General features: G+C 39.4%; 1 protein-coding gene across 3 annotated transcripts; it reads left to right on the top strand.

The window, feature by feature from the left end:
* The first annotated feature begins 2062 nt into the window (after positions 1-2062).
* Positions 2063-11552, top strand: med8 (mediator complex subunit 8). Of its 3 annotated transcripts, none has more exons than XM_034235740.1 (7): positions 2063-2127; positions 2456-2577; positions 5493-5637; positions 5738-5878; positions 8763-8850; positions 8936-9196; positions 9727-11552. In XM_034235740.1, exons 1-7 carry the CDS (start codon positions 2122-2124, stop codon positions 9795-9797), a joined length of 834 nt encoding a protein of 277 aa, XP_034091631.1. In that variant the 5' UTR covers positions 2063-2121; the 3' UTR covers positions 9798-11552. The 3 variants fall into 3 exon arrangements, with proteins under 3 accessions (XP_034091631.1, XP_034091632.1, XP_034091633.1); XM_034235741.1 differs by having other exon boundaries at positions 8936-9175; XM_034235742.1 differs by lacking the exon at positions 9727-11552 and adding an exon at positions 9280-9507 and having other exon boundaries at positions 8936-9244.
* The last annotated feature ends 1448 nt before the right edge of the window (positions 11553-13000 follow it).

Here is a 13000-nt window from a genome sequence, read left to right on the forward strand (position 1 = left end):
TCAGCTCTGTGTTTGTGTCTGTCCGACACCGGCATTTGTTTTCAAATGACCATGAACAGTAATTTACACACATCTGCTAACTTCATAGGTAGCCTATATGCGTGTGTTCTCAAAATAAATGAGTTTAATCTTAATCTCGATGTAGTGCTAACTGCTGTCGGACGTGCACCGGAAAGAACGTCACTATCATAATATCTTCTGAAAACAAATGCCAGTGTCACACACACACACACACACACACACACACACACACACACACAATTTCAGTGGCAGGTCATTAGGGGCAGGTGGGGTACAGATCCACCTAGTGTCAGCAGAAAGTTAAAAATTAAAATAATACAAAAAAATACATCTTAAAATATATTTTACGATCATGTTTAATCATCTGATTCGTCTGTACATTGCTGTTTTAGTCTGTTCTTCTAATTAGTGTCTACAGTGTGCCTATTGAGCCGTTTTGAGCGACGTGGGTCAAGCCCATAGACTGGTCAAGCCCTGATCAAGCCCCTAGGTTAATCTCAATTGAGTATTTCACCTCCTCCTTTCCCTCACTCGCGTCCCTTCCTTGCGTCTTAGCTCTATCTATGGGAGCTGTTCCAACATATTTAAAGTTGGAACAAAGTATAAACTACACAACACAAGTCTAATGCACAGCAATCCATAAGATAAGTCCGATATTTTCAAGAAAACTCCCCAGGACTCCGGAGTTTGCTGCATGAGTTGCACTGTATGATCGCTGGAGGACTGGGCTGTCACTCAAAGACTGAGTAGCCAATGGGGACGCACCCCTGAAAGTCCCACCCACCTGGGACGTTTGTATCAGAATCGAAAACAAAAAATTAGGGAGCGTAAACGAGAGAGCTGCAGCGAGAGCAAAAGTCTCATCATTGAGATCTGCAAACAAAAATAAATGTTAAAGCAAAGAAAAAAGACTTATAGTTTACATGATTACACAAATGATTTGTTTGCAACTTAGTTTTATTTTTGAAATTACATTTATTTTACTTGACTCAGTTTTGTTTCTCTTAAACTCTTAGTTTTGCTTGATTCTGAGAAAGTGTTGCTTTATGAAACAAAACTAATCCCATACATGCCTACCCTCATACCCTACTTTTATAATTTTCTAATAAAAAATCTATCGATCCTAAATCTATCGATTCGATTTATGGTTCGACTTTTGAAACTACAAGAAGATAAGGAGGACTTTTACAAAAAAGTAATAGAGATTTTTGTCCAGAAGGATAGGCAAATGGACTTCATCTTCAAGTCAAGGTAAAACCACCATTTTATTGAAAATGGGATCTTACTAAGAGAGAACAATTCAATATTTAAATGATAAAATTACTTTTTTTGGGTATCCTTTTGTTGAACTGTCCGTTTAAAATTAATCGAAGCATCAGACTAAAAAAGCTTTTGAAAATAATATTATATTTTGATTTAGGTCAAAATATAATCTTTGGAAACCTGAAGAGTCAGTGCCAGTGCCTCACCAGCCATGAACCTCGCTGCACGTCACTGTAGAAGCTTATAATAAAAATCTACGTTTTTTGTGCCTCACCACTTTTGTACATAGACAACGCCACTGTTTGTATTACACATTTTCTGAAGTGTTATTAAAAAAAAAAAGCAACTGAGGCATTACATTTTTAAATATGCAGTAATTTGCACATACATTTATGATATCATTTTGAACATTGGATAGAGCAAGGTTACCATTTTAATTTCATGTTGGTGACATATTAGTCACGTTTTTACTGGGGGAATTGTATCTCTGTATTGTTCTATAAATCCCCCCCAAAAATGTCAACAGCCATAAAATGTAATGTAATAAAACATTATTAGAATATTTCCCTCTAAATATGGACTACAAGTAGGCCTATACGTTTGCATGCCATTACATTAATCAAGGAAGTACAAGTACCTCTAATATGTATGTAATAACAGTAGGCCTACTAAGTTATTCCACCCTGCATGTTTAGTATGCTATTCGAACATTTCTGTGAAGTAAAAAAAGTGTATCAACAAATTCCATGCTTTTATTTTGACTTCTTGAACCGGAAGTGTTTCTGTTTCTACTTGGACGGTACACTAACATTTTGGCGTTTAGCTTGGAGTTCAACAATGCAGGTAATATTATTGAAATGCCTTTATATCCATTTACAGTATGCGACTTTTTTATATTTTCACATGCGTTCTAATTGAAGTTGTACTCGCATACTTGTAAACTTTGCTCCTGATTTACGTATGTGTAGACTACAGCTAGCAGTACTAGCTTGCTAAATGAGACAAAAACTAGTTTGCTTTTAAACCAGCTTTTGTTAGTTAAACATTACAATGAATTCCTACTTATTATAGAGTTAAACGGACATTTATTTGGTGAACAAAGCCTGTCCTTATTATTTTGTGTGTTAAGTGTGAGTATTTATCAGGCAGCTTTGCTCCTTTCTCCTCTCAGCAGCGGGAGGAGAAGCAGCTGGAGGCGGCGGTGGAGTCTCTCATCTCTCGGGTTGCTCACGTGAAAAACGCTCTCCATAGTTTCATTTATAAACTGGAAAATGAGTACGAGCGATTAACATGGTAAGGACATTTTTTAATGAACAAAATATATTAGTTTGTGCCGTTTAACTTGTCAATACAACATAATTTATATTATCATAACCGATCCCTTGCAGATTGTGTAAGTTTGCCCACTCACAAAGAAATGAACAGTCTATATTTTTAATGGTAGGTTTGTTTTAACATTGAGAGTAAGAATATCAAAAAGAAAATCCAGAAATTGACATTATATAAAAGATAACAATTGATTTGCATTTAACTGGGGGAAATAAGTATTTGATCCCCTTGCAAAACATCGCTTCAGACGTCAGACTCTTCTTGTAGCTGGTCTCCAGGTCTGTGCACATCTCAGGAAGGATGTTGGTCCACTCCTCTTTGAAGATCCTCTCCAAACCATTCAGGTTTTGAGGCTGATGCTTGGCATCTGGAAGCTTCAAGCTTCAGCTTCCTCCACAGATGTTCTATGGGATTAAGGTCCGGAGACTGGCTCGGCCCCTCCATCACCTCAATGTGCTTCTTCTTTAGCCACTCCTGTGTTGCCTTGGCCGTATGTTCAGGGTCATTGTCCTGCTGGAAGACCCTTCCATGACCCATGTTCAGAGTCCTGGCTGAGGGAAGGAGGCTATTGGCCAAGATCTTGCGGTACATGGCCCCGTCCACCCTCTCCTCGATGCAGGAAGTGGTCCTGTCCCCTTAGCGGAGAAACACCCCAAAGCAGAATGTTTCCACCTCCATGCCTGACGGTGGGGATGGTGTTCTGGGGTTATAGTCAGCATGTCTCTTCCTCCAAACATGGCATCTGGCCAAATCCTCTTCTCCCAAGCCTTCTCTGAATCCTTCAGAGGTTCGTTGTCAAACTTCAGACGGGCCTCTCATGTTCTTCTTGAGCAGAGGACCTTGCAGAGCTGCAGGATTTGATCCATTATGATGTATTGTGTTACCAACACTTTTCTTGGTGCCTGTGCTCCCAGCTGCCTTGAGATCATTCACAAGTTCCTCCGTGTAGTTCTGGCTGATCCCTCACCTTTCTCCTGATCATCAAAACCCCACGGGGCCAGATCTTGTGTGGAGCCCCAGACCGAGGGCGACTGATGCTTATTTTGTGTTTCTTCCATTTCTGAATAATCACACCAACTCCTTCTCACCAAGCTGCTTTCTGGTGGTCTTGGAGCCAGTCCCAGCCGTGTGCAGGTCTACAGTCTGGTCCCTGAGGTCCTTAGACAGCTCTTTAGTCTTGCCCATGGTGGAGAGGATACTTTTTTAAAGGCAGAGGACTTATGTAACCGGTCTCAGGGAGCCAGAGTTCTTGTTTGTTGCAAGGGGATCAAATACTTATTTCCCACATTTAAATGCAAATTAATTTCTTTGTAAATGGGTAGACTTACAAAATCGGCAAGGGATCAAATACTTATTTCCTCCACTGTATGTAACTACACAAAGACTTATATATAATATGCACTATAATGGAATGTTTGACATTTGAGCATTTTGATTTGACTCACACTGAGTTTAATATGAATGTTTGTCTTTCAGACACCTGCAACAAGATACCTTATTACCATTCCAGCTTCAACATCCATCTCAGAGGTGGTGGATATATACTGTACTTAAGTACAATTTAGAGTTACTTATACCTAACCTGAGTTTTTTTCAGTTTATGCTACTTTATACAAAGTTATTCAAACTAGCTCTGGATTGACCAGTTGTGATTAAAATACATGAATAATAATAAAAGTAACTCAATATATATATTATTTAGAAATGGGCCATAAAGCACAAGGAGTACTTTTGGTACTTTAAGTAGATTTTGATGCTAATACTTTTGTACTTTTACTTAAAGGGGACCTGTCATGCAAAATGCACTTTGTGATGTCTTTTATACATAAACATGTGTCCCCGGTGCGTCGGGGAACTCACGCAGCTTCAGAAAATAAAACCCTCTCTCTTTTCCTCCGTACCCAAATCTTTAAAAAACGGGGTTACAACGAGCAGATACAGATTTGCTGCTGATATGACGTCAAATCGGCGGCGGACCCACAGAAAATTGCTATCAGAAACAATGCCTGACGTGTTTTGGACGTAATCTTGTCTTTGTTTACGTTAACAAGCCTCGCTAACACTCAGAGCTAACCTGTACTGCAGAGCACATGTGTTTAAAAAGCAGGAAATCAAAAAAGGAACTCACCTTGTGATAAACCCACAAGAGAAAAAGCATTTGAGCTCCATACTGTTTCAGAAATAATCCTTGATGTGGTTTAGAACAGGATGGCGTTTTATCACAGCAGAATTTAACTTTATCTCCGGTAGAATTCTGATCAGGCATTAGCTCCGCCTCCTCTTTTTCTTTTTTTTTCAAGCTAAGGACCCAAGATCCGTGTTTCTCTAACAGGGCTGCACAAGAGGGGTATGAGCAGTATGAGGCATGGCTACAATGGGTGAACTGTTTGGTATTTTAAGCAAAGAACTTCACAGACATGTTTTATATAGGTATGGCCCTACAATATATGTTTCCAATATAGCATGATAGGTCCACTTTAAATAAGATTTTGAATGCAGGACTTTTACTTGTAACAAAGTACTTTTTAAAATGTAGTATTTCTACTTTTACTTAAGTAACAAATCTAGTACTTCTTCCACCTCGGCATTTCTGAGTGACCAATCTCTCTCTATGGTCGAATTCTCTAGTAAAGATTGAATTAAGTTATCTCAAAAGAAACAACATCTAATTATATTTTTTTGTAGATTGTCCTAACTAATTAAACCTTGTCAAATAAATATGTAAGCACTGCCTGGTGAGTGGATGGACATGTTCTACTGCGTAAAAGCAATGCAATGAAACATCTCCTAATTTCTTATGTGATTTTTTTTGTCATCAAATTGTTTGGAAATCCGTTTCCCTCTGACATGAGGTGATAATGTGTGTTTGTGTCATTCAGGCCGTCGGTTCTGGACAACTTCGCTCTGCTCTCTGGTCAGCTGAACACCATCAACAAACTGCTCAAGAACGAGAAGACGCCGTCCTTTCGCAACCAAGTCATAATCCCTCTGCTCCTGTCTCCAGACCGGGATGAGGATTTAGCGGTGAGTTTCAAAGCCGCTGTCTGCATTCTGCTCCTCTGATGTGATTTTGAAGACATCTCTCTGACCTGTCTGTTTCTGGCTCTGCTTGTTCTCCCCACAGAAACTCACTGAGCTGCGTGTCCCAGTGTTCAGCCATGAGATTGTTCCAGACTACCTGCGGACTAAGCCTGATCCAGAGGTGGAGGAGCAGGAGAAACAGCTGAGTGTGGAGGCAGCACGGATTGGCCCGGAGGTGGCACAGGTCAGATGGTGCTCACATGGAGGCTGCCCTACTCATATTCAGAAATACCAAGCAGTTTACTGGACTTAAATATAAGAAAACACCAATTGACTGGTTGAAACTGGCTGCTTTCAGCTGATTGGCTGATGAGTGTGCCTGAAGTCAACTGCATTTACAACTGCTGCAAGTCCAAAATAGGTTTTGGAGAAAGAACCTCAATAACAACAAGATGGTTCAGTAACATGGTGACTCTTTGGGGACAATGTAGTTATGGAATAGTCAATGTTTCATTATGAACATTATTTATTTGAAATGTTCCATGAAAGGAAGTTTCAAATATGTTAATGTATGTTGTATAACTTTTAAAAGTTAGAATCTAGAATGGTGAAACTCAACTAACATGTTGAACTTTTAAATCATTTCAAACTTTATTTAAATAGCACTTTTCATACACAAAGGTAACACAAAGTGCTTCACAAACCTAAGACATAAACAAAAATGATAACAATACCAACCCGCCTTTCCCAGGTAACAAACTATTTAACATATATTTTCCTATTAGAAACAGAGGAATGAAAACTTTTGTATTTTTCACATACATGTAGATGTACACCGCACACACACATTTGACCTCTCCATTGAATCTGTACTAGGAGCAGTGGGCGGCAATTTTACAGCGCCCAGGGAGCAATGCGGGGGGGTGCGGTGCCTTGCTCAATGGCACTGCGTCAGCGCCCAGGATGTGAACTGGGACCTTTCCAAGTACCAGTCCACACTCCCTTATTTGGTCTGTTAGGTTAGGGGACTTGAAACGGCCAGCCTCCAGTTCCAAAGCCAAGTCCCATAAATAATATGTAATACCAACACAGGACAGTATAACATAAGAATCAGGGTTCGTACGGGTGCTGGAAATCCTTGAAAATGCTTGAAATTGTACGAGGTGTTTTCAAGGTTTGAAAAGTGCTTGAATTTTGGGAATGGTGCTTGAATTTGGGATAAAGTGCTTGAAATTGTAAATGCTTTACTTCACTTTTTAGATTAAAAGAAAAATAAAGAAGTCGGAGTGCGCTTAATTGCTTCGCTTCTACATAAAACAGCTCTGCTGCGGCCTTCCCGCGCTATGCGCGCGAGCTGCAAGTGTTTGTGTTACGTGTGACCTGGGCATTCTGATGAGAGTGATAGATGACTGTGTGCCAGGAGGTTGCAGTTTCAACGAGCGTTGGCTAGCAGAAGACAAATACAAGCCATGGCTAAGACGAGGGTCAAGCCCACGAGTAGCCTCCTGCAAAGTTTGCAACAAATAATGATGCGAGAGTCTGCGCTGACGAGCCACATGAAAGGTACGCCGTAGAAGAGCATTTTAGATTAGGCTAACGTTGCATGTTACGTTTGTTTAAGCTAACGTTAGCTAGCTGAATAGCGAACTCGATTGAGGGATAATAATAATTGCAGGGGACAATCATTTCAGAGGAGCGTTACAGTCGCCATCGTGCGTGCGTGCATGTGTGCGTGCGTGTGTGCGTGCGTGCGTGCGTGCATGCGTGGAAACACTCACAAGAAACACCGGCGGCTGTTATGCTTGCTGTGACGTTACATTAGTCCGTTCTCTGCTTGTAATTATGCCGAAGCTTCAAAGTTGTATTTATCATCTGAATTTGCCGAAACAAGTTTAATATTCTGAAAGCCAAGACTTTGTTTATTTGAAAACAGATGAAAACAAACTGTCTTTTATATCAGATTGAAGTATTATACAAGTAAAACTACATTTTGCTTTAATCCCATGTAATTGTAGAATGAACACAGTCTTCCTTTGAAGATGTATAAGTCAGGTGTCTTGTGTAGTCAGCATTACCTACAAATCATTGTACACATTTGTAAATATTATTTTCCACTTGTTACCTTTGTGAGGCTATTTTTATGCAGCTCTGCTTGATTTTGTGGCTACAATTCAGACTAATACGCTACCAGAGGTGGAATAAGTACTCAGATCTTGTAGTGAAATGATAAGTACTCAGATGTTGTACATGAGTAAAAGTAGAAGTACAGAGTGTAGGAATACTCTGTTACAGTAAAAGTCCTGCATTCAAAATGTTACTCAATTAAAAGTAGAAAAGTATTATCATCAAAATATAGTGAAAGTATCGACAGTAAAAGTATTCGTTGTGCAGATTGGTCCATTTCAGAATAATATATATGATATGTTTTATAATGATTGATTGACTTTGAATGACTCTGTATACTGCAGGGGAGCTGGTGGATTTACTCCAGGTGGAAATAAAGTCTGATTCAACACTTGATTATATTTCACATCATTCATCCACATCTGTGAAGTAACTAAAGGTATTAATACATGTAGTGGAGTTAAAGTACACCATTTACCTCTGACTTATGTTCACTGCCAACCTAAAAGTACCTAAAAGAATAGTAATCAATAATGTATTGAAAAGTTATTTGGCTGATTGTTTTATATGGGAGGCCCAGTCTACGTACAGGTCACTCATTTTGAAATATTAAACTTAGTTTTCTTTTCTTTAATTTGTCATCCTCGTGTAGAATGCTATCACGAAACACACATTTGGTTGTTTATAGCATAAAGAACATCTGATTTAATGTGAGGTAGGGAAATAATCATTTGAGTATAAGTATGTGTATATAAATATGTAATTTACAACAGCTGTAAAAGGCTTGAAAAGCTTGAAAATGCTTGAAAAGTGCTTGAATTTGACTTTGGAAAATGTGTAAGAACCCTGAAGAATAAAATAAGAATGAATACAATGAAATGAAAAGACAAAAAAGTGGGTCTTGAGTTGGCTCTTACAAGTATGAATTCATTTGCCAAAACACTGCTTACTGCCGAGAGTTTTTTCCATTTGTAAACCCCCCCCGATGATATTCTTCTCAACAGAAACAGATCCAGACGTTGAACAAACTGTGTTCCAATCTCCTAGAGAAGCTCAACAATCCCCGTGACGACAGAGATTCAGAGACTGCCGGTGTGTTTCACTCTGTGTCCGGCTCATCATCTCAAATGTATTTATACACTTAAACGTATTGACACTCAATATGTTCTTTTCCCAGCAATCCGTCAGAGCAAGCCGTCCTTTAACCCCGCGGACACCAACGCACTGGTTGGAGCGGTGGCGTTTGGGAAGGGGCTCTCTAAATGTAGGCCCCCAGGCCCAGTGGCCCCTGGACACCCAGGACAAGGGCCCATGATGAGTGGAGGTCCCACCTTACAGCAGGTCACCATCGGGGGCGGTTCTGTCCAGCAGGCAGGTATGGGAGGCCCTGTGGCCCCTCAGCAGCAGGGGCAGCCAGGTAGGAGGCCTGGAGAGCTGGGTTAGTATTCTCCTGTCTCACTGTTCAGCACACTCATAATGATGTTAGGCCCCCAAATATTTGATTTAGTCAGGGTTAATGTTTATGTAACGGTCTGTATAAAGTGGTGATGCTGTACACATTTATCTCAAAATAACCGAATATTTCAAGGGTACTCTTTACTTAACTGCAAAAAAAGTGGATATGTTCCAAATGGTAAATGGACTGTACTTATATAGCGCTTTATCCAGTCTTTACGACCCCTCAAAGCGCTTTACATACTACATGTCATTCATCCATTCACACCCATTCATACAGAGCACCTTACTCTAGGACCTAACATTCACACACCGTTGGCCATCGGGATCAACTCAGGGTTAAGTATCTCGCCCAAGGATACTTCCATATGTTGACTGCATGGGCTGGGATCGAACCCACAACCTTCTGGTTGAAAGACGACCGCACTCCCTCGCAGCCACAGTCGCCCCCAAATGAGTCTAATTAGAAGTTGTTGCATAATATTTATTTTCTCCCTTTCTTTTCTTTCTCAGGAAAAATACCAAGCAGCATCAAAACAAACATCAAATCTGCATCCGGGTCGATGCATCCCTACAACCGATGATCTCCTCATAAATGACATGTTCACCAGACGTGTTACATTTCAGAAACACACCTACAGCAATGACATTTGTAAAACTAAACCTGTATCCTTGTATATTTTCCTGCAAAAGTAGTTTTTTGTTCTCACTAAAGCTGTTTCTTTAAACGTTTTCCAAAAATAAAATGATAATATTAGTGACCTTTTATGGTGCATTGTTGATACATTATCTGAGCCACAGCGTTTGGGCCACTAGAGGGCAGTGTGTCATCATGTATGGACTATACTAGCTTGTGTTGGAAATGTTCTCTTTTCAATCAAATATGTTATAAGAACTAATTGGCTGTGTGATGAATACACATAGATACTTCATTATTTATTCTGTTTGTATGTGCACTTCAGGAGAGTAATATTTCTGCTCATTTTTCAATTAATTCTTGCCATTTTAAAATCTAAACAAGTTAATTGCGTTGCCTGTTTCTTATTATTACAATCAGGCAGTGTTGACACAGCTCTGTATGATCAGACCTGTACCATTGTGGTAATTGAACATCACCAGTGTTATGTGTTGACATGGACAGGACTCCCACCCATCAAATGACCATCCCAACCTTTCAGACACTCACCATGATCTGATGTCTGCTCGGTATTTCTTCTTCTCTAGCTGCTCTTTGCCCATTTTGCAGTAGTACCAAAAGTGAGAGTAATGAGGGTGGACGTAGCTCTGTGTGGCCTGATAATGTCAAAGTGTTTAAGGGGCCAAATGAGGAAGTATCGGTGCTGACGTGTGAGGGCCCCTCTCTTCACGCCGGCTCTCTCTGTCCACTCCGATCCCTGTCCTGCTGCCCAGCACAGTGACCGCGCTGCTGTCACAGCGTGCGGCCCATGGCTGACCTACATACACCCTCTGTCCCCAAACAGGCAGCCGTCTCGCTGCGTCAGCCGCCCGGTCAGACGCTCTGCTGAGACAGCTCAAAGCTGCACAAGGTCACACTTACTGTGTCCTAGCTCACAAACAAAGACCCAACAGGCAGCATGCTGCAAAGCTCATCAACACAAAGGTTGAACTGAGTTTACTGCCAAACTATCACCCACAAATGTAAATGTCCAGCAGTTTTTGCATTTCTTTTTAACTATTTTCTAAAACAAGTGGTGGAAGATGTACACATTTCTTCATACTTAAGTCAAAGTAGCGATACTAAATTGTAAAAATACTCAGTTACAAGTAAAAGTCCTCCATTTAATATCCTACATTGGCATAACAATATAGGTACCAAAAGTGAAAGTACTCATTTATTGGCTAATTCCAGAATCATATATTCAATTACTGGATTATGATTATTGATGTGTTCATCACAGCTGTTAAAGATGGAGTTATTTTTAATTACTTAAACAATTGCTGCTGGATTTGTTAACTTTTGATAATATGCAAATGTTTATTCATTGTTCGATTTATTGTGTTAGCTAAAAATCGGAATTTGTAAAGTAACTAAAGTTCTCAGATAAATGTATTTGAGTAAAAAGTCATTGATTATGAAGTATAAAGTATAGCATTAAGTGAGAATCCTCATAAAGCGCAAGTATCGCAAAATTGTAGTTAAGTACAGTACTTAAATAAATACACTTTACCACATTCCACCACTGCACACGACACAGTTCAAATTAAAGCTTTTCACAAGTTCCTACTTCACTGTCAATGTATGATTGTGGTACTTCACATGTTCTTGTCAGGTTCTGTTGAGTTGACTTGGTCCTTTAATAATAAAAAAATGAATGATGCTTGATAATGAAAACATTGATCTGATCATATTTTAAGAGCTGTACAGGACGGATGCTGTCAGTGATTTAAATTGCTCTCTTTGGAGAGACTCATGAAGAAGTGTTACACCATCACTGCCCTGACACTGCTGCCATGTCTGAGCCTCGTGACACATTTCAATTCCGCTATAAATGTTCTTCTTGTCATAAAACTAGCATGTTGCATCTGGATCTAAATGCCATCCATTTGTGCTGCTGTACAAAACCTAAACACAGTTCATATTTGGTCTTTTTGACATCTTATCCTATACAAATGTATTTTATAAAATAATGTGTTATTTGGGATTTAGGAACAGCATGAAACATTTACATAAACAGAACTGGGAAACAGGTTTCAACCAAACCAAAATGGCTGAACTCCTGCCACCAAGGCTAGCTGCTGAGATAGCATTAGCTTAAGCTAATTTACTAATTGTTTCTATTTTCTGATAATAAAACAATTGTATGAGTTTAAACAACGAGTGAAATCTATCATACCAAATAAAAAAGACTGGCTAAATCTTAAATAATGATGGAGTAACACCACATAAGCTAGGCCTGCTAAAGCTAGTGGAATCCTCATTTCACAAATATAAAATAGTAGCCGACAACTCCTCCTCATTGCTGGCATCAACACAGAATACACTGCACTTTATTTTCCAAAGATACTTCTGTGGTTCCACTATCCGCCATTTTGCTAAAGGGGATGAGAGTACCTTACATTAACACTCTTCGGTAACTGATGGCTACCGGTAACTACCAAAGCCCCTTGGAGCGCCGAAGACAATTTTTTTATAGTGGCATGTCATGTGATGCCATTTGGCCCAACAAAACTGCTTTCCATACACATGTGAAAGAGACCTCTGTAAATAAGCATATATTTTAGGGATTAATCCAATTCCCAGGACGACCCCTTGCTAGAACTTTTATCAGCAGGGCTAAAAGTTGCGGAATCTAGAGTTAGTTTGGATGTGGAAGACCCTGGTCATTTTACAACTGACAGTCAAACTTTTTGGGCTTCATGCGCCACTGATCAACTTTCATAGGAGTTTTCTTTATACATCCATGGAGCTACACTATGTTGTGGCAAAACAAAAGTGCTAGTCTTTTTCTGTTTTGTTGGCTCAATGGTTGCCAAAAGTCAAGCCTTTATTCATCAGGGAAATGGCAGAAGACAGAATTGCATAGTCAGTATAAGGAGGCATCGGGAACCAATCTAAAAGCTGATAGTGTCATTATATGTATACCCACAAGTTAAGTAAAAAAGATGTCTATTGCAACTTTAAATTACACGTGCTTGTTTAAATAATTATGAATACATTTTAATAAAAAATGTAAGTAGTTTTCTGCATATTTAAATGTTCATTGGTATGTTTGTTTTGGTTTTATTGAAGGTCTTTGAAAAACATTAATAATACATTTAAAAATAC

The sequence above is a fragment of the Gymnodraco acuticeps genome, unplaced genomic scaffold (assembly GCF_902827175.1).
Source record: "Gymnodraco acuticeps unplaced genomic scaffold, fGymAcu1.1, whole genome shotgun sequence".
Taxonomy (NCBI): domain Eukaryota; kingdom Metazoa; phylum Chordata; class Actinopteri; order Perciformes; family Bathydraconidae; genus Gymnodraco; species Gymnodraco acuticeps.